This window comes from Cherax quadricarinatus, chromosome 10, assembly GCF_038502225.1.
Source record: "Cherax quadricarinatus isolate ZL_2023a chromosome 10, ASM3850222v1, whole genome shotgun sequence".
NCBI classification, from domain to species: Eukaryota; Metazoa; Arthropoda; class Malacostraca; order Decapoda; family Parastacidae; genus Cherax; species Cherax quadricarinatus.
In genome coordinates this window covers 26,141,878-26,161,646 of record NC_091301.1, presented here as the reverse complement: position 1 = coordinate 26,161,646, position 19,769 = coordinate 26,141,878, and the positions used below count along the sequence as shown (strand labels likewise).

Genomic DNA, 19,769 nt, shown 5'->3' with positions numbered 1-19,769 from the left:
GTGCGAAGAGTGTTGGTCTGGCGGAAAGTAAGTTTGATGTCTGAGGAACGGAGAGAGTTGTTGAGATTAGAAAAACTGGAAATGTAGGGAAGGCAGAGGACAGAAGAGTTCCCAGGAGTAGAGAGTTTGGGAGAGAAGAAACTACGTTTAGCACGTGAGAAGGCAGTCAATGAAATGGCAAGGAGTTAGATTCCCATTCAGTTTTAAACTTAATGGAAGGGGCAAGATTATTAAGAGCATCAAGAAATGGTTGGAAGAGACGAGAGTCATGAGGCCACAGAGCAAAGATGTCATCAACGTAGTGGAGCCAGAGTGAAGGGCGCACATCGATAGTAGGAAGAAGAACAGTCTAAGGACTCTCTCCGACCTCTGTCCTCCTGACTTTGACCTTGTTCAACGTTTTCATGTCATATGTCCCTCTGTGCCCTATTTCTATGGCCTTCCCAAATCCCATAAACCTGATATATCCCTAAGTCCTATCATATCCTCTAGAGGTTCTGTTTCTTATTCTCTTGCTTCTTGGCTGGCCAAAACCCTCACTCCCTTTCTGGGTACTTTTTCTCCTGCCCACCTCCATCACTCTCAGGACTTCATTGAACGGGTTCTCTCTCTCCCAACCTGTAAGATGCTTAGTTTTGATGTTGAGTCCCTCTTCACCTATGTCCCTCTTGATGATGTCCTTGATTTTCTTAGAAGGCCAATGAAGGGTTTTTTCATCTCCCTATACCTACTGATGTCTTTCTTGATCTTGTCTGCCTCTGTGTGGACTCTTAATTCCTTTTCCTTCCAAGGTAAATATTATTCTCAAACCTTCGGTGTTGCTATGGGCTCTCCTTTCTCTCCTGTCCTTGCTAATCTTTACGTGAAATACTTCGAGACTGTTCTTCTTCCTACTATCGATGTGCACCCTTCACTCTGGCTCCGCTATTTTGATGACATCTTTGCTCTGTGGCCTCATGACTCTTGTCTCTTCCAACCATTTCTTGATGCTCTTAATAATCTTGTCCCTTCCATTAAGTTTAAAGCTGAATGGGAATCTAACTCCTTGCTTCCTTTTCTTGATATTCATGTCCACTGCTCAGATACAGGTTTTACCTTTTCCGTTTACCGCAAGCCTATGCACAGTGGCATGTACATTCACTACTTTCCTTATCATGCCTCCTCTGTCAAGAAAAGTGTTCTTATCTCCCTCTTTCTCCATGCTCTCCGCACATGTGATCCTCAGTTCCTTCAATCTGAAATTTCCACTCTTCATAATTCATTTTCCCGTCTTGGCTACCCTTCCCATTTCATTGACTCTGCCTTCTCATGTGCTAAACGTAGTTTCTTCTCCCCCAAACTCTCTACCCGTGGGAACTCTTCTGTCCTCTGCCTTCCCTACATTTCCGGTCTTTCTCATCTCAACAACTCTCTCCGTTCCTGAGACATCAAACTTACCTCGAGTTTACCTGGAGAGAGTTCCGGGGGTCAACGCCCCCGCGGCCTGGTCTGTGACCAAGCCTCCTGGTGGATCAGAGCCTGATCAACCAGGCTGTTACTGCTGGCTGCATGCAAACCAACGTACGAGCCACAGCCCGGCGGATCAGGAGCCGACTTTAGGTGCTTGTCCAGTGCCAGCTTGAAGACTGCCAGGGGTCTGTTGGTAATCCCCCTTACTTTCCGCAAGACCAACACTTCACACTAATCTCGTTCATACCTCTCCTCCTTCTACAGATGCTCCTGGTGTCTACTCTATTTCTTGTTCCTCCTGTCCTCTTCAATACTTTGGAGAAACTGGTTGTTCTCTTTCTGACAGAATTAGGGAGCACAAAAATAGTGTTAGGCTTGCCGACACTAACAATGCTCTTTTCTGTCACGCCAGAGATCACAGCCATCCTATTGACTGGTCTTCTGCTAAAACTGTCTTCCCTACTTCCAACTTTAACAGTCGCCGTCTTGTTGAATCCTCAATAATACACAATTTTCCTTGTATGAATCTTAGTCCTGGCTTCGTCTCTGTAGATGCCTTCCTCTCCCACTACATTGTAAAATGCTCCAAACTTCAGAACACTCGTGACCTAACCTGGTTCCTCCTTTTTCTTCTCCCTCTTCCCCTTTTCCTCTTTCCTTTTTCTCCTTTGGGTTGTCTTTCTTCTGCCCTGTGTATTTATTCCTTTTATTTATTTATTTATTTTTCCCCCTCTGTATTCTTGCTCTTACCCTCTGTGGGCACCTAGCTCCCTTACAGTGCTCCTCTTCCTTAGTATTTGACTGGCCCCTCATACTCTTACCACCTCCCCACTACTACTTCCATCCACCTCCTGCCTATATATACCCATCCTGCTCTCCTTTTCGTTGAAGGTGCCTGAGCCTGAGCTTGCAGCTCACAAGCCTGTCCTTCCCATTAGGCCCCTTGGGGCGGGGATGGCAAACCAGAGAGGCCTAGCTTGTGGCTAGGCCTGGGGACAGTTGGTCCCAAAGATGAGGAGGTACTTGTGCCTCCTCCCATGGGAGACTTAGGTCTCAGACACTCCCTAAAGAGGGAGCCAAGGCCGGGCCACCACTTGGAAAAGGCCCGGGCCGGGAGAATACCGGCGAATCTTTAATAATAATAATCCTTTTCGTTAGTGTGACTTTGTAAATGGTCCAAGTCGGACCGAAACATCGTCGTAAACTTCTCTCTTCTATGTGCGGGTTATTTGTGTATTGTTCCAGTCACGTATTGTTCCTTTTTGTTATTTATTGGAGGTACCATGGTCACTAAATGATTCCAAAAAGTAACATCTTCACCATCAGATTGCAAGCAGTACTTCCCACCTAACTGGTTTCCTGAATTCCTTCATAAATATTACCTTACACTCTAACAGCACACAAAATCCCCAAAATCACATGTACTATTCTCTCTTATCTAACATGCTGGGTGCTCAAGCCCCTACTATGTATTTAAAAAGTCTTTCACTTCCTCCCTTCTCAGGATGACCCCTACTTGTCTGTCTGTCTGTCTGCCTCAAGTTTATACAGCAGTTTAGTTTTTTGTTCTGCTCTCTATAATTGCCAAATCATCTCAAGAATCCCTCCTCTGCCCACTGGATTATACCTTTTATACCCCCATTTCATCTACTGAAAATGAAGTACACAACTGTAATTAAGTTTAATGAAATTGAAGTAAGGTTAAACTTCAACATGTTGCCTTTATATGTAAATGCTTGATTTCATATTTTTGGGGGGAGGGGAAATTTGATTCTAACCTAAATTACACTGGATAGTTCTTTATGATGCAGGTTTTTTATTACACAAGCTTTCTCCCATGGTTTAAAGATCTGTCCCTGTGGGCAGTGAGGCAAAATGTGAGTTCACAGTAAAACCAACTACAAGTGGTGAACGTGCATTAAACATCAAATTCGACTCTCAGCAACTGGAGGATGTTGATGGGCTCACAACGGTGCAAGTTTCAGAGACCTTGCCTGTCTCTAACTCAAATGATGCTAATCACTGTAAGTACTAAGGTCATAACTTGTTCATGTAGCTGCAAGACTGATGACTTACAAAGGAGACCATGTGGTCTTCTGATTATCTTTTTTTTTTTTATCTTTGCAATTGTTATTACTTTTTTCTCATTTTTATCTTATTTCTATGACATAGGAATACATACTAGATACTGCCTAACACCTTTTAAAATTTCTAGTTTAGTGTTAAAATTAACATTGAAGTATTATTCCGTATAAGGTCTCATGTGGTAATGTTACTTTCAGCTAATAGTGGTGATGCAGATTCAGACAAAACAGAGGAACCAGAGGAGGTAACCCCGGGTGGAAAGATTACTGAAGAAAATTAAATAGGTGTGCTAGAATAAAAGGGAGGAATAAATTGGGAAAATAATTTTCCTTAAACATACTGAATTATTGTATTAAGGAAAAGAATAAGAAACACAGTGTGCAAGATGGACAGACTTTTCCAGGAGTTTTGAAGTCTCTGCAGTGACAATGAGGAAGTGTGAAGCTATGTACAGTATTATAAAATTCTAGAGGATAACTTTTTTTTTTAAAGTGCCTTGAATTTTTAATCCTGCATTAATTTTATAAAGTGGGCAAACTCCGCCTCTTGGGTAGCAAGAGGCAGCTGTAGATATTGACGAAGTATTTTGCACCGACTATTAAAGTATAATTAATCTTTTATAAGACAATTAATATTTTTAAACAAAGGTTATTGCAATAGTACACTATGTTTATTATCAATAAAATACAACCAGTTGTATATGTTACATACAGTAAATAATTTTTTTTTTTCTCATGTTAGTGTTTAATTAGCCACTGCAGTATTACTCAGTTGGACCTCTCCCCAATACTAAATTACCTGTATTAAACTAAAATAATGCTTCATAGATTTTACCTTTATCATAATATCTCTGCATTTTAGATTTTTAGTTGAAGGGTACTTAATCCCATCCATCCCATTAATTCTAAATCTCTTAAGACATGGTAAAATCCAGGTTCTGCTGCCTTGACACTCTTGCAGTTGTTGCAAGAGACTTTACAAAATGCATTTGTAAGTTTACAGTTTTTATCATACCACAGTTTTGAATGAAACATTGTATTATCTGTGTAAGAATGTCATGCAAGGATGTATTTCAAAGTTAATTGTGTACATACTAAAGCCAATATGCAGCTTCTGTATTTTATAGACCAAAGAAAGGATCAGTTACATTTATTAGACATAAAATTATGCTTAAATGTTTTCATGATTTAGGATTTACAGCCAATTTTTCCAATATTCCATGCATTAAAATTAGAAAATGAATTAACATCTTAGCCATATATAGATCAGATAGCAAAACATTTATTTATGGTTAGTATTAGTCAGCATTGTGTAGCTATGATATACTGCTGGTGAGTATTGTAATTTAAGAAATAGTGTACAGTATATTACCCTGGCTTTCATATTTGTCTGAGGTCAGTATGTGTAGTGTTGTATTCGTTCCATGGCAAAAACAAATCTTAGAATTCTGGCTTCTAATTAAGCATATTTTTAATAATAAGTAAGATGCAGATTATGAAATTAATTCACTTCATTGTGATGGAGTAAGAGTACAAAATTGATGTGCATCACAGAATTATGTATCTTAATTTTTCAGTCACAAATATTAATGCCCAGAGACTATATAAACTATTACAGCTATATTTTGTAAGAGATTTTTATCGATTTTGATTTTTACACATTGCAACAAAAATTCTAAAATCCAGTTGAAGTTACTTTCTCTCTTCACCTGAAATGGTATAATTTTTTTGCAAGTGTATTTTATATTCATTGTTACCATTGTGGACATATATTTTTGTAGATATTTCTTAAAGCATTTGTTATAGTAAATCACAAATACATTTTGTAATCATAATAATGGAGTGAGATATTAAATATTTGTCCTCCATAAATAATACAAAACTATATTTTTAGGCATGCATGTATAAATTTCCTGCTCTCTATTACTGAATTGGAACTAAATCTTTTCTAAATAATGTTAGTTTTGTCTCAAGACATGAATAATTAGTCAAGTTAAATATTGATTGAGAGTGGAGATATATAATGATCACATAAATGTATTTAATGTTGAACCCAACGGTTAGACTTCATCAATACTTTTTGATATGTTTTAATTATAGTATACTTAAATTTAGCATTAAGCATGTGAATATGCATCCCCAGGGTGCCTCCTGTCATGCGTGTATCACTATAGGTAAACTTTCAGTCACTTGCTTTGCAATAATTTTTACTGTTGATGTGAGCTTTTTTATACATTAAAACTTATTCATTTATGATTTGACTTTGAAACTTTTTCCTATGACCTCATATAATTTAATTGGAGGGAGGGGGGTAAGAGGTTTTGTGTGCAATGGGCTTGGACATGCAGCAGGCATGTGTTAGCAGTGAATGGAGACGAATTGTATTTTGAGACCTGACAAGCTGTTGGAGTGTGAGCAGGGTAATATTTTGTGAAAGGATTCAGAACTGGTTAGCTGGATTTGAGTCCTGGAGGTGAGAAGTACAATGCCTGCACTTTAAAGGAGGGGTTTGGGATATTGGCTGTTTGGAGTGACATCTAAACTTGTATCTGAGCACCTCTACAAAGACAGTGATTTTGTGTGAATGATGGCGAGTGTTAATTTTTTGGGTCACTATGAGTCAGTAGGAGACAGCCGACATGTTGAAAAGAAAAAAAAAGAGTTTACTGGTGGCAGCTAGGAACTCTCTTGGTTTTGCTGGGAACAGAACATGAGTACTGGCATATGTAGTTCAAGGTGTCGTCCTTCTGTCACTTGCTATCACTTAACCTCTACAAACCTCACTTCATAGGAGTTCCTTCATGCTGATGATGGGCTTGTGATCCAAGGAATTTGAACTATCCTTCCTTTCCTCAGATGAAATGCAGTTGCCTCCCATTTCCTAGACACTGTATGACCCTTACAGGTTTAGCACTTTGTGAATGTGTGACAGTAGCAACCTGCCCATTTTTCCTTCATTTCAATAAACACTATTTACTGCTTTGGACTCTTGCTCACTGCCTGTGCATGCTTTCACAGATCATCTAGTCCACAGCCCAAGCAAAGGCAATGCTTGGGCTGTGGACTAGATGATCTGTGACAGGTCTGATCAGTCAGGCTGTTGGTGCTAGCTCTCCATATTGCAGACTGGCTCATCAAGATTTTGTAGAACTTATAAAATTATTATTATTATTATTCAAATAACCCGCACATAGAAGAGTCTCACTGTGTGACTTTGTAAATGGCCCAAGTCGGACTGAAACGTCGTCGTAAGCTCCTCTCTTCTATGTGCGGGTTATTTGCGTATCGTTCCAGCCACGGTATTGTGCTTTTTGTTATTATTATTATTATTATTATTATTATTCAGGGAAAGCACTAAACTCATAGTTGTGCAGTGCCTGAAGAATGGAAGGCAATCAAGTTTGATCCAAGGAAGGAGGTGACAAATCTAATTCCTTGAATCAAGAGTCCTTCACCAATATCAAGGAACCTTCCTTGAGGCGAATTTAGTTACTGCATTATTTTTTTTTTTTTTATTTATTAACACATCGGCCGATTCCCACCAAGGCAGGATGGCCCGAAAAATAAAAACTTTCATGATCATTCACTCCATCAATGTCTTGCCAGAGGGGTGCTTTACACTACAGTTATAAAGCTGCAACATTAACACCTCTCCAGAGTGCAGACACTGTACTTCCCATCTCCAGGACTCAAGTCTGGCCTGGCAGTTTCCCTGAATCCCTTCACAAATGTTACTTTGCTCACGCTCCAACAGCACGTCAAGTATTAAAAACCATTTGTCTCCGTTCACTCCTATCAAATACGCTCGCACATGCTTGCTGGAAGTCCAAGCCCCTCGCACACAAAACCTCCTTTATCCCCTCCCTCCAACCTTTCCTAGGCTGACCCCTACCCTGCCTTCCTTTCACTACAGATTTATACACTCTTGATGTCATTCTGTTTCGTTCCATTCTCTCTAATGTACTATATTATTATTATTATCAAAAAGAAATGCATAACCTACTAGGGTCATACAGCAGGGGCAGGGAGTAATGCAGGATCAAATTATTATAATCAAAAAGAAGCACTAAGCCACAAGGGCTATACAGATGCAGGATCAAAGGATAAGTAAGGCTGGAGAAGACAATAAAAGAAGGGCTGTGAGGAGTGCTAATAGAAGGGTTATCGAAGTTTGTGTAATAAATCAGTTTGCTGTCAAAAAGTTGAAGAGGGAGTCTGTAGTTACTACAACTCTTGAGGAGTATCTGAATCCTCTGCATAATGTAGACTGCAGATTATGTGTGTATATACAGTTTTTGAAAATATTTTTTTAATATCTTGTCTCCTGTTCTAATAAGGGGTTAAAGTATTTCACTGTAGACCTGTTCATTGTGGGTTCTTTGTGGCCAGTGAAGGGCTGTTGATCTGATGAACTGAACCTCTTCTCTCCTTTCTTGTAAAGTCTAAATTTTGACTGCCACACATCAGGGAAAAGTCATGAAGACTGGTTCATTTCCCAAGGTTAGGGAAGTGGGAATTTTCAAATTTTGAAATTTGTATGGGAAAGCTAACTCTTCAGTACCAATTTTACCTGGTGTAATAGACAACCAAATGTATAATGAGTAATTTGACTAAAGATTTTAAAAGTTTTCTTTTCAGAATCCTCTGTTCTTGCCCCTCCTCCTGGGGCATCAGGCTGGCTAGTGCATTATCTTAGTAGATTAGTGAAAGTTTTCTAATATAGTTCATTTTAGTTTACAGATTGTTGGTGATGTTCATGATAGATTAGAAGCCTAAAGAAACCTTGCAGAACTAATTTGAAGTGTAGAGGTGAGGGTTGTGGGCCTAACCATAAGTAAACAAAACAAAATTTAGTATATAATTGCTGAAGGATCTTTAATTTTCAGTTAGCTAAACATGTATCCAACATGAGGAAAGTAATCTGCTCCTTTCCCCTTTACTGAAGACCTCTGTTGGGAATAACAACACTCATAGAATAAAGACACTCTTTTGTTGAAGTCTTATTGCATTAGTGAGCCATTCCTTCTCAGGATCCAGCATTCCCATCAAATGAGCCTCCAGTAGGAATTTCTGGAAATGTGTTTCTTGGTGGTTGTTTGACTGTTTGAGCTGTTTGCCCAAAGACCTAACTAGCAATAATGGGACTTAGGTCACTGATTAACAATAACGAATGTTTAGTATTATAAACATTCTACCCTTCAGGACATTAAATCCACTCCTGTTAATAACCGAAAGTGGTGAGCAATAGTGCCAGGGTAGGCTTCCAGCTGCAAGTTGAGAAAGTTATGAAATTACAGCCTGGGCATGGCAGTTCACCTAAGACACCTAGTTTTTGAAGAAAGATGCACACACACAAATGAATATGCACAGATGAGGGAGGCCCAGCGGCAATACGAAAATGACAGCAGTGAAATCAAAGTCTGACCCGAAGCTGTTGTACAGTCACATCAGGAGGAAAACAGTCAAGGCTGAGGAAGGAAGGAGGGAAGACCACAAGAAACAACCAGGAAGTATGAAGAGCTCAACATGAGATTTAGAGAAGTGTTTATAGTGGAGACAGAAATGACACCAGAAAACTGGAGTGGTGGGGTACACCAAGTGTTGGATACAATACATACAACCAAGGAGGAGGTGAAGAGGCTACCAAGTGAACTAGATACCTCAAAAGTGATGAAGCCAGACATCTCTCCCTGGGTCCTAAGAGAGGGAGCAGAGGCACTCTGCCACTAACAACAATCTTCAACACATCGAACCAGAGCGACTACCTGAGGTGTGGAAGACAGCAAATGTAGTCCCAATTTTTAAGAAATTAGACAAACATGCAACACTAACCTACAGATCAGTGTCACTGACATGTACAGTATGCAAAGTCATGGAGATTACCAGAAGAGTGGTGGAACACCTAGAAAAGAATGAGATTATTCTTGACAGCCAGCATGGTTTCCGGGAAGGGAAATCCTGTGTACAAAGCTACTGAAGTTTATTGACAAGGTGACAAAAGAGAGATGGGTAGATTGCATTTTCTTGTACTGTAAGAAGGCTATTGACACAGTTCCACAGGAGATTAGTGTAAAAGCAGGAGGAACAGGCAGGTATAACAGGGAAGGCACTGCAATGGATTAGAGAATACCTGACAAATAGGCAACAATGTGTCATGGTCCATGATGAGATGTCATAGTAGGTGCCTGTGATGAGCGGGGGTTCCGCAGGGGGTCAGTCCTAGGACTGGTGTTGTTTCTGGTATGTGAATGACATGATGGTAGGGATAGACTCAGAAGTGTCCCTGTTTGCAGATGATGTAAAGCTAATGAGGAGAATTCAATCAGATGAGGACCAAGCAGGACTAAAAAGTATCTGGACAGGCTGCAAGACTGGTCCAATGATTGGCTCCTACAGTTTAACCCCACAAAGTGTAAAGTCATGAAGATCGGAAAAGGGCAAAGAAGACCGCAGACAGAGTGCAGTCTAGGGGACCAAAGACTAGAAAACTCACTCAAGGAAAAGGATGTTGGAGTGAGTATAATACCAAGTGCATCTCCTGCAGTGCACATCAACCAAATAACTGCCGCAGCATATGGGCGCCTGGCAAACCGAAGAATAGCATTCCAACACGTCAGTAAGGTGTCATTCAAGACTGTACACCATGTATGTCAGGCCCATATATAGCACCAGTCTGAAACCCACATCTGGTCAAGCATGTCAAGAAATTAGAGGAAGTGCAAAGGTTTGCAACAAGACTTGTCCCAGAGCTACAGGGCATGTCCTATGAGGAGAGGTTAAGGGAAATCGATCTGACGACACTGGAGGACAGGAGGGATAGGGGAGGACGTGATAACGACATATAAAATTCCAAGAGGAATTAACAAGGTGGACAAAGGCAGGGTGTTCCAGAGATGGGATACAGCAACAAGGGGTCACAATTGGAAGTTGAAGACTCAGATGAGTCACTGAGATGTTAGGAAGTATTTTGTCAGTCAGAGTTGTCAGGCAGTGGAACAATCTGGAAAGTGATGTAGTGGAGGCAGGAACCATACATAGTTTTAAGAAGAGGTATGATAAGGCTCATGGAGCAAGGAGAGAGTGGACCTAGTAATGACCAGTGAAGAGGCAGAGCCAGGAGCTGTGACTCAACCCCACAACCACAATTAGGCGAGTACATACAGACACACACAAAAAAGGAGATTTACTGGGAAATCCTGGAGCCACACTGGGACCAGAAATGTGGAAGGCTAAGATGATGGAGGTGGAACTGGAAAACCTCATACATCAACATGTTAGAGACACTGCCAGAGAGACAGGAGAGGATGAATCAGCAATGCTGGACCTAACATTCACCTTGAGTAGTTCAGACATTAGGGACATCACATACAAAAGGCCCCTCGGAGCTAGTGATCATGTGGACCTGAACATTGAATACACTATAGAGATAAAAGTGGAGAGGGAGGCAGCACAAGTAGGAAGGGAGAAGCTAAACTATAAAAGGGGGACTACATAGGCATGAGGAATTTTCTGGATTAGGTACAGTGGGGAAAAACTGGTGGAAAAAAACAGTAAATGAAATGATGGAATATATGACCACAAAATGTAAGGAGGCGGAGGAAAGGTTTGTAGCTAAGGGCCTCTCCAGGGAGGTTCCTCCCCTCAAGGAAGGTTCCTTGAAGTTGGTAGGGGCTCATGATCTAGGGAACTGGATCTGTGCTCTGGTTTCCTGAATTAAGCCTGAATACCTTCCACATTCCCCCCACAGGCATTGCATAATCCTATGGGTTTAGTGCTCCCCTTTGATTATAATAATAATAATAATGAAGGAGGTTCCTTGATGCTGGTGAGGGGTTCTTGATCTAGGGAATTGGATCTGTGCTCCAGTTCCCTGAAATGAGCCTGAATACCTTACTGTTAGTGCCGATGGAGGTAGCGTAGGTAGCAATGATATGGCCGTGGACTAGTTTGGCTTTAATTGGATAGGAGTGAGTATACAACGGGCAATGTGAGGGAATGACCGATAGCCAGTCCGTGGAGGGGAGCACTTGTACCTCTCGAGTCAGTCAGCCGTGAAGTGAGACCGAGTAGGCCCAGCGACCCACTGACCTGGGTAGGCCTAGAGAGGGCAGCACTTAAGTGCCGCGAAATATGAACTAAGCTGGCAGACAGCATAGGCTGTCTGTGCTGACAGTACAGGCTGTCTACATTTGCTCGGCCACACACTACTGGTGGGCCCGTAGGTGCAAAAGAATTACTTACACTAGCTACCCCAGGGAGGGACTGGCTTTCACTCACTCGTAAATCAAAAATGGACATAAAATGCAACAGGCAAAAAAAAAAAAAAAAACTTCCCATCCAGGAAGAAGAGAAAACTGGCTTGCCCGCGCAGCTTCATTGAGGAGAAAGTCCGGAGACATCAGCACTGGAACTAAAATCTTCTATATACAGGTTGTCCGCAGGGTTGAACATCAGGCTTGACTATTCGTCTATGAACGCTGTTGCACCCTCACATCTGCAAACAATGACTGACGGTAGGATTTCCTAAGGTGTGACATATGACTCAAAGGGCAGCACTGCCCTGACTGCAATACAGGCTTTAAAAGAGACACTGGGTGCACATACCTACAATAATACTATGTCCATGGAATTCATCATACTCTGGGTACCCTTCTAAAATTATTTACATACTTACATGATGATGTCCACCCTGACTCCATTATCCACTAACTATACAATGTGTGTGCATTTATACCCATTTCTGCAAGCAAACAAGCATAACTAGCGTAGGAGTCAGACAAGTCAGTAGGTACGTCAATGTCACAGAAATGTACTGTTGTCCTGGGTCGCAGGCCATAACTATGGAACCTTACTGGGCTGTCATCAGTAACAGTAGTAGTGGGAGAAGTAGTAGACGAGTTGTCCCTAGCATTGGTCTGATTGTGGCGTTGCAACGCACGAGACTCCAGCTCTGCTTCGGCTTGCACGTGGTCCACATACTTCACGTGATCAAGGTGGGCTTCTTTGATAGTTCCAGTAGCAATCTCCCTCACCTTGAACTTATTGCCACGGAGCTGTCGGAGGACACGGTAAGGGCCCATGAATTTAGGGACAAGTTTGTGCATACCTGGGGTCTGCACCAGGTTGAGCAACATAACTTTGCAACTTGGTTCCACTTTGCTTTCCTTGGCAAGGGCATTGCACTCAGATGTGAACCTATCAGTAGCTTTCATAAGGTTCTCTTGTAGCCGCTGGAAAACAAGCTGCATAGTCCGCATCTTTACTACACTGGGTTATCAGTGTCGTAAGTAGGTCGAGGCGGAGCAAACAAATTTCGTACGGTAAGCACTTGTCATAGCCATACAAAGCAAAATGAGGTGTCTCACCGATCGAGCTGTTGAGGGAGGAGTTTAATGTACACTGAACATCTGGGATAGCCTCATCACATGTACAACTTGGGTTAACGGTTACCCTAGGCACCTCCAGGACTTTGCAATTTGTACGTTCAGCAAGACCATTACTCGCAGGGTGGCGTGGAGCTACTGGCGATTGGTGAATGTTAAATCTGGAGCAAAGATCCTGCATTATGGCATTTATGAACTCAGACCCATTGTCTGACAGAAGGACACGTGGGCAGATATGACGGAGAACAACATGCTCACAGAAAGCATTAGCAACAGTCTGGGCAGTTTTATCAGGAATGGGTACTAATTCAGTGTACTGTGTCAAGTTATCTACCATTACAAGCAGGTGCTTATTTCCCTTCTCCGAGGTCCAAAAGTTCGTCAACAGGTCGACGGAAGTTCTCTCCCAGGGCTCCTTTGTAATGGGATACTTTAGAATGGGGTTAGGACCTGTAACGGTACACTTGTGCTGTAAGCAAACAACACACTGGTGTACATGCTTGGCAATGTCCGCTGCCATCTTAGGCCAGAAATATTTCATTCGTGCCTGTTTGATACTGCGGTCCTTCCTGGGGTGCACTACATCTGGGACATCGTGGATCAACCTAAGAGTAGCTGGTATCATGGACTCCGGTATCACCAGTTGGTATATGGTTCTGCCAGGGTCCACCAGCTGTGCAACACGGCACAGTACTCCTTGGTTGACCACTAAATCCTTCAGTGGAACGGGAGACTTGACTTGTAAGTCAACGTCCTCCTTGGTCAGGAAACGAAGGACTGGAGACCACACAGGGTCCTGCCGTTGGGCTCTCTCTAAGATCCTCAACAGAGAACGAGTTGTCGACACTCACGAATGCTATATGCCTCGACAGGGCATCAGCTACAACATTTTGCTTACCTGGGACATAGCAAATTTCAGAACATGAGCGACCACCAAGCATGCTTTTCCGAGAGGTTCTTATTAGCGAAAAGGGCCAATAAAGGTAGATGATCTGTGTAAATCTTGATAGGATAATGGTAGATGATATCCCGAAAATGACAAGGCCCATATAATGGCTAAAGCTTCTAGCTCTGTCACTGAGTAATTGACTTCTGCTTTAGTAAGGACACGGCTAGCATAGGTAACAGGCTGTTGCTTACCATTAGATTCCAGTGACAAGACTGCACCGATGCCAACTTTGCTGGCATCAGTCGTCAAGGTAAATGCCTTGGAGAAATCAGGGAATCTAAGGACTGGGGCTGATGTTAACTTGTTCTTGAGAGTGACAAAAGCTCGTTCTTGATCACACGTCCACTCAAAAGGGGCGTCCTTCTTGAGTAAGTTTGTCAGGGGTGCAGCAATGGTGGAGAAACCTGCGATAAAGGTGCGGTAGAAACCCACCAGGGCTATGAAGGACCGGACTGCATCCGCCGTCATGGGTCTGGGGAATTTCTGTACGGCCGAGATTTTAGATTCGTCCGTCTTTATGCCATTCTAAGTCACTACGTGACCCAGGAATTTTATTTCCTTCCGGAGGAAATGACATTTGGATAGCTTTACCTTAAGGTTTGCCTGAGCTAGCTTGTCCAACACCCTGTCAAGTTTCTCGAGATGTGTCGGGACATCTTGCAGCATGACTATGAGATCATCTAGGTAGACCATGAGTGTGCCACCTAGGAGGGTACGGAAAATTGTCATCATCAAACGACTAAACGTGATTGGGCTTCCACGCAAGCCGTAGTGCATCCTCCTGAACTGGTAATGACCGTTTGGTGTAGAGAAAGCTGTCAACTCTTTGCTCTGGTCATCGAGGGGGATCTGCGGCTTGACAACTGCTGTTCTCTACAACAACGCTAGAGTTAGAGTGAAGGTTAGACTGGGCATCCCCAGACTCGGTTTCACTAGTAACTAAGCGCTGATGGCCAGGAGGTGACGGGCAACGAGCTCTACTACGAGGTTGATCAGGACAAGAGACCGACCCCGGGGAGAATGTTCTACGGAAACCATCGGTTTCCAATGATTCCAGACGCTGTGCATACTCTGAGACAGAGTAGCACATAGTGAATCCTAAGCGCAAGCCACAGAAGGGCACACCCACTCCATTGAAATCTGCTTTTCACTCAGCCGGATCTAAGTGGATCCTAAGGTCTGCCATGGTTTTAAACCCTATAACCAAGGTACGGTACGAGTCTCTGCAACAACATCAGGGCACTCTGTTTCCTCACTGTCGGCAAGCGTATCACTGCCCAGGGCAGCGAACGCATCGAGGACAGGGACGGAATACAGCGACTCCGACAGGGTTACTACGTCCTTTCACTGATTTCTCGGACGTGCCTCTTCCTCCGAACTAGTAGGAAGGGCTCCTGCTAGCACGTGCATTGTGCAACGAATGCTTGCTCCGCTGCGCTGACAGGATACTTCGCAGCTTGTAGCACTCGTTAGAGGTATGACTGGAAGTGTTGTGATACATGCAGACTCCTTCTCGATACTGAGTGTGGGGACAGTGACGGTTACCTCGCGGGGACTTAGGTTTGTAACATTCGGATCGATAATGCCCGCGTTTGCCACAATTAAAGCAAGTCACCACGCGCTTAGCAGGTGGTGCTGGAGGTGGTGTGTGCTGGTGACGTTTTGCCTTGGTCGAGGAAGTCAGTGACGGCTTCTTTGTTTTGGACCGACTGTTGTTACTGGAGTCACTATTTTTACTCAGCCAAGTGCTAGTAGAACTGGGGTTGGAAGCTTTGAGGGCCGGCTGTCTGACAGCTGTGGCAAAAGTGACCTCCGGCTGCGCCTGTGGCATCGCTGTGGATGATGCCAGGAAGACGGGCATAGGATCGTCCGCAAAGCGACAAACCTTGCCTTTCTCAGCAGGCGGCTTGATTGCGTCAATGGCATTGTATGCACCCAGGACTGTGTGCTCAGGGCCGAGCCCTAGCGCATCAATGGCACCTTGGAGACTAGGGGGGGCATCCCTCCGCATGATGCCTACAGCTAGCATGGGGACAATGTCTTTAACCTTGATACTCTCGTCACCAGTCACCCACTTAGTGGAACGTATTGCATCACCAAAATATTTAGCAGCTTGCTCAAAACGGCAAAGGCAAGACAGGGGGCTTTCGTGCCTGTACTGACGTTCGGCCAAGACGCTGGTCAAGATCTCAAGGTAATGGCGTTGGCGACTACGCCGAAAATAGTGCCTAAATTCCTCCTTAAGCGCAACCCAAGATTGAATCTCACAAACGTGATCGAGTTGCACAAAGGTACCTATATCATCCCGGGTGAGATCCATTGCTGCAACAGCAGCACGAATGTACTGTGCGTCAGAGGGACTATCATATTGAGCCTTAACAGTCGTCTCGACTGACTGCAGGAATGGCTCTAACCTATTCGAACGACCGTCAAAAAAAAGGGTCAGGAATGGATGATAAGCCGACCCACTAGTGGTCGAGACTTGAGCCACGACTTGACCAACTGTAAGGGAGGCTTCGCCCTCCTGCTGCGTGATCACGCCGGCTGAGGCACCATTGCCAGCGTCAGCAGAAAATGGACTAATATTACGGCCACTGCGTGTCTTAGTCATGATGTCAATTGTTCAAACGCAAAGCAGGTCACAAAGAGGGTAAACAGATCAGAGCAAGAAATGGTATGCACTGGCTACAACTCAACACGGAGTCAGAGAGAACACAGCACCACGGTACTAGGTAAACTGCTTAGTGATTGAAATAATTTGAGCGAAACAACAACAACAACAAAAAATAGTGGTACACTCTGAAACACAAAATAAGAGATGTGTATGCAAGTGAATGAACTACAGGGGAATACACAAAATGATGCTAAGGGTATTTAATATTGCACCAGTAGACTGGCAACAAAATTTATGAAAAGGAGTTGAACTGTAAACACTGGTAGCAAAAATTGCACAAAATTTAAAATAAATCAGGTATTACACAACACTAAACTGTGCTGCAAGCTTTCTCAACATGCAGAAAAAGGTTGCAGGTGCTGGCAGTTGCAATTTGGAATGCAAAAAAAAAAAAATAATTCACTTGCACCAAGGGAGGCTGACACAGCAAAGATATCAGAGTATGGAATAGTGCCAAAAATCACAGAAAAAAATGCACTGTATCAAGAAATGCTATATTGCACACAAAATAAAATTAATAAAAATGCAAATTATTAAATTCAATAATAGGGCAATGGTTAACTGGTGTTAGCAGGGTGTACACTGGCAAAAGCAAAAATTACTCAATCTCTGGAACAAAATTAATAAACTTCACAAGTAATTTTGGTAATTAATGGTAAATAAGCAGGTTCCCAAAAATGCACTCATTGACTTGGGCATACACAATAGCAAAATGCAATGCACATTGGTGAATATTCACAGATAAAACATAGAATATAGATAAAACATAGAATATATATAGAGCAAATAAATGGGGACACAGGAGAAAAGTGCAAGGGGCAAGGCACATATTGTATCACTGTAGGTAGGATAAACAAACTAATACTTAAGAACTTGAAGATTACACTTAAAAAAACAAAAACACACTAACAAACAAAACTGTGCAGGGTTGTCAACGATCTGTGGCTAACTTGCTGGTGCAACTATCAAAATAACAGCACACAGGAATTACTTGCAAACTGTATTATGAAAGGAAATTGTATAAATGGTTAACACTGAACAATTTAAGTCAATGACAACTGAGGTACAAGATGCAGAATAATATGCTGGAATTTAAAGTGCAGGAGTGCAAAATAAATGTACAAAATTTAAGAAGCTGTAGGTAAGTGGTAAAATGTACAAAGTGTACACTGATGTCTAAAACTGAACAATTTACTGAAAGTATGGCTTCAGCGACAACTGTACTGGTGCAGGACAGTTAAATAATGTCACAAAATATTAGGAAATGCTAGGTAAGTCACTGTTTACTTAACTTTGAGTGCAGGAGATGAACAAAGGTATGGTATAAGGTGCTGAAGGTCCTGAACTTTCAGTGATGCACTGGTAACACTACACGCCTCTTAGGATTTGTACACTGCTATGAGGCTTCAATGACGTAGGCAAAATTATCGAAATGGACTTGGAAAGAACAGGGAAGGCCGGAGAACTCTGTGAAGGGTAAATAATTTTAATGTCCAGTATAATAAGGAGCCCATCAGTTTGGTTTCATCAGTAAAATATCTGGGAATCCCCTTTGACCCATGCATGTCAGGAGAATTGATATGGAACAGTGTAGTAAAGAAAGCGAATGCCAGACTGAAGTTCCTGTATAGACAAGCACAGTGTCTACCTAGTGAGGCTCGCAGGACTCTATGTCTAGCCCTTATACAATGCCATATGGTTTACGCTTGCTCTTCATGGTACTCTGATTTGACAAAAAAACTGAGATAGACTGCAAATCACCCAGAACAAAATCGTAAGATTCATCCTGGGGCTGGGACCAAGAGAACATGTAGGCCAGGATGAATTACAGCAGTTGGATATGCTGAATGTTGAAGACAGAGTAAAACAACTGAAGCTAAATCATGTTTATAAAATTGCTCACAAACAATGTCCAGAATATCTTGCTGTCAATTTTGTCAAGGTTGGGAACCAAAGCAATCATAGTACTAGGGGGAGAGAGCACAACTTTGTAGTACCCACAGTCATTGGCCAGGCTTCAAACACCTTTTATTGTACAGCAATAAAGGAATGGAACAGACTGCCCGCACATGTCAAAGCCAGTCATAGCATGAACCAGTTCAAGAAGAGTGCCAAAAGGTATCTGATGAATGTAGCTACAGAAAGGGAGGGGAATGATTTTCTATTTTTTAGCTAACATACGTGTAAATTTTAACTTATTCCTTGTAATGACCCTCGTAATGTAGATAGTCTTAATGACTCTCGTATAGTAGATAGTCTTTTTAGTATGATAATAAGATGTTATCTTCATTATAGAATAATAAGAAAATATTATAACCTTTATAGTATAATAATAAGGTAAAAGGACCCCAATGGAAATAAGTCACTCAGTCTGACTTTTTTGGGTTATCCCAGGTTCTCTACACATATGCTGCTATGTATGATAATTCTATGTAACTGTATTTGTGTATACCTGAATAAACTTACTTATTAAAACGTGGCGGGTGACTCGCGGTGCGTGGTTTGTTTACACTGGCAAGCGTGTCTGGGCGCGCTGACTGACTGCGGCTTCAGCACACGGAGAACAAAACACTTACTGCACTACATGAGCGTGCTAAAAAAAACTTAGGTGAAGCTATGAACTGATACGAGGAGGTTTTACTATCAACACCAGGAATGACTAACTATGGCAAGACCATCCAATCAGTCATAGATAGCCATACAGAACAAATAATATCTCTTAATACAAAGGTTGAAGAAGCAGTAAAAGAATGGAAGAACAACTTAGATAACCAGTTCAGTGACTACTTTGCTCTCCAAGATAAAACTGAGCAAGATAAACTATCGGACGCAGCAATAGTTAACAGTCCACTTTCTCCCAGTGATATGAACCAAACAAACAGTAAAGAAATTACTATCCAGATCATAATCTTAAGTTAATTTTAAGTTAATTTTAAGCCTGCCCGTAATGCTATGCATTCAAGTGGCTTTGGCATGCTGCATTTTACTGTATTCTTTTGTACTTCACCGTATCATGTTCAAATTAATAAATAAATGAATAAAAAATAAATAAATAAATAAAGGACCAAACAAGTGTTATTGTACCAGAGTCAGAAATAAAGAAAGCCAGGTTACTAGGATCCCATGGTAGAAAAAGTGTTATGCTTAGATTCCACTCACATGACAGGAAAAAAGAATTAATAATTGCATCTATTAAAGTAAAGAAAGAGGTATACATAAACGAGTGTCTT

The 19,769-nt window shown here is 42.1% G+C and overlaps 2 protein-coding genes across 2 annotated transcripts in view; one reads left to right on the top strand and one right to left on the bottom strand.

The window, feature by feature from the left end:
- The window catches only part of Tg (Transglutaminase), a 140,875-nt gene extending 136,796 nt beyond the window's left edge, over positions 1 to 4,079 (top strand). Inside the window, exons 13-14 of the mRNA XM_070083722.1 lie at positions 3,298 to 3,473; positions 3,732 to 4,079. Of these exons, the coding sequence (XP_069939823.1) occupies positions 3,298 to 3,473; positions 3,732 to 3,814 (259 nt within the window). The 3' untranslated portion in view covers positions 3,815 to 4,079. The remainder of the gene's footprint in view (positions 1 to 3,297; positions 3,474 to 3,731) is intronic.
- Positions 4,080 to 11,473: 7,394 nt separating this feature from the next.
- Positions 11,474 to 19,400, bottom strand: LOC128688014 (uncharacterized). The gene is made up of 2 exons (XM_053775681.2): positions 19,006 to 19,400; positions 11,474 to 18,006 (listed from the first exon to the last, which is right to left on the bottom strand). Exon 2 carries the CDS (start codon positions 16,474 to 16,476, stop codon positions 15,244 to 15,246), a length of 1,233 nt encoding a protein of 410 aa, XP_053631656.2. The 5' UTR covers positions 16,477 to 18,006; positions 19,006 to 19,400; the 3' UTR covers positions 11,474 to 15,243.
- Between the last annotated feature and the right edge of the window lie 369 nt (positions 19,401 to 19,769).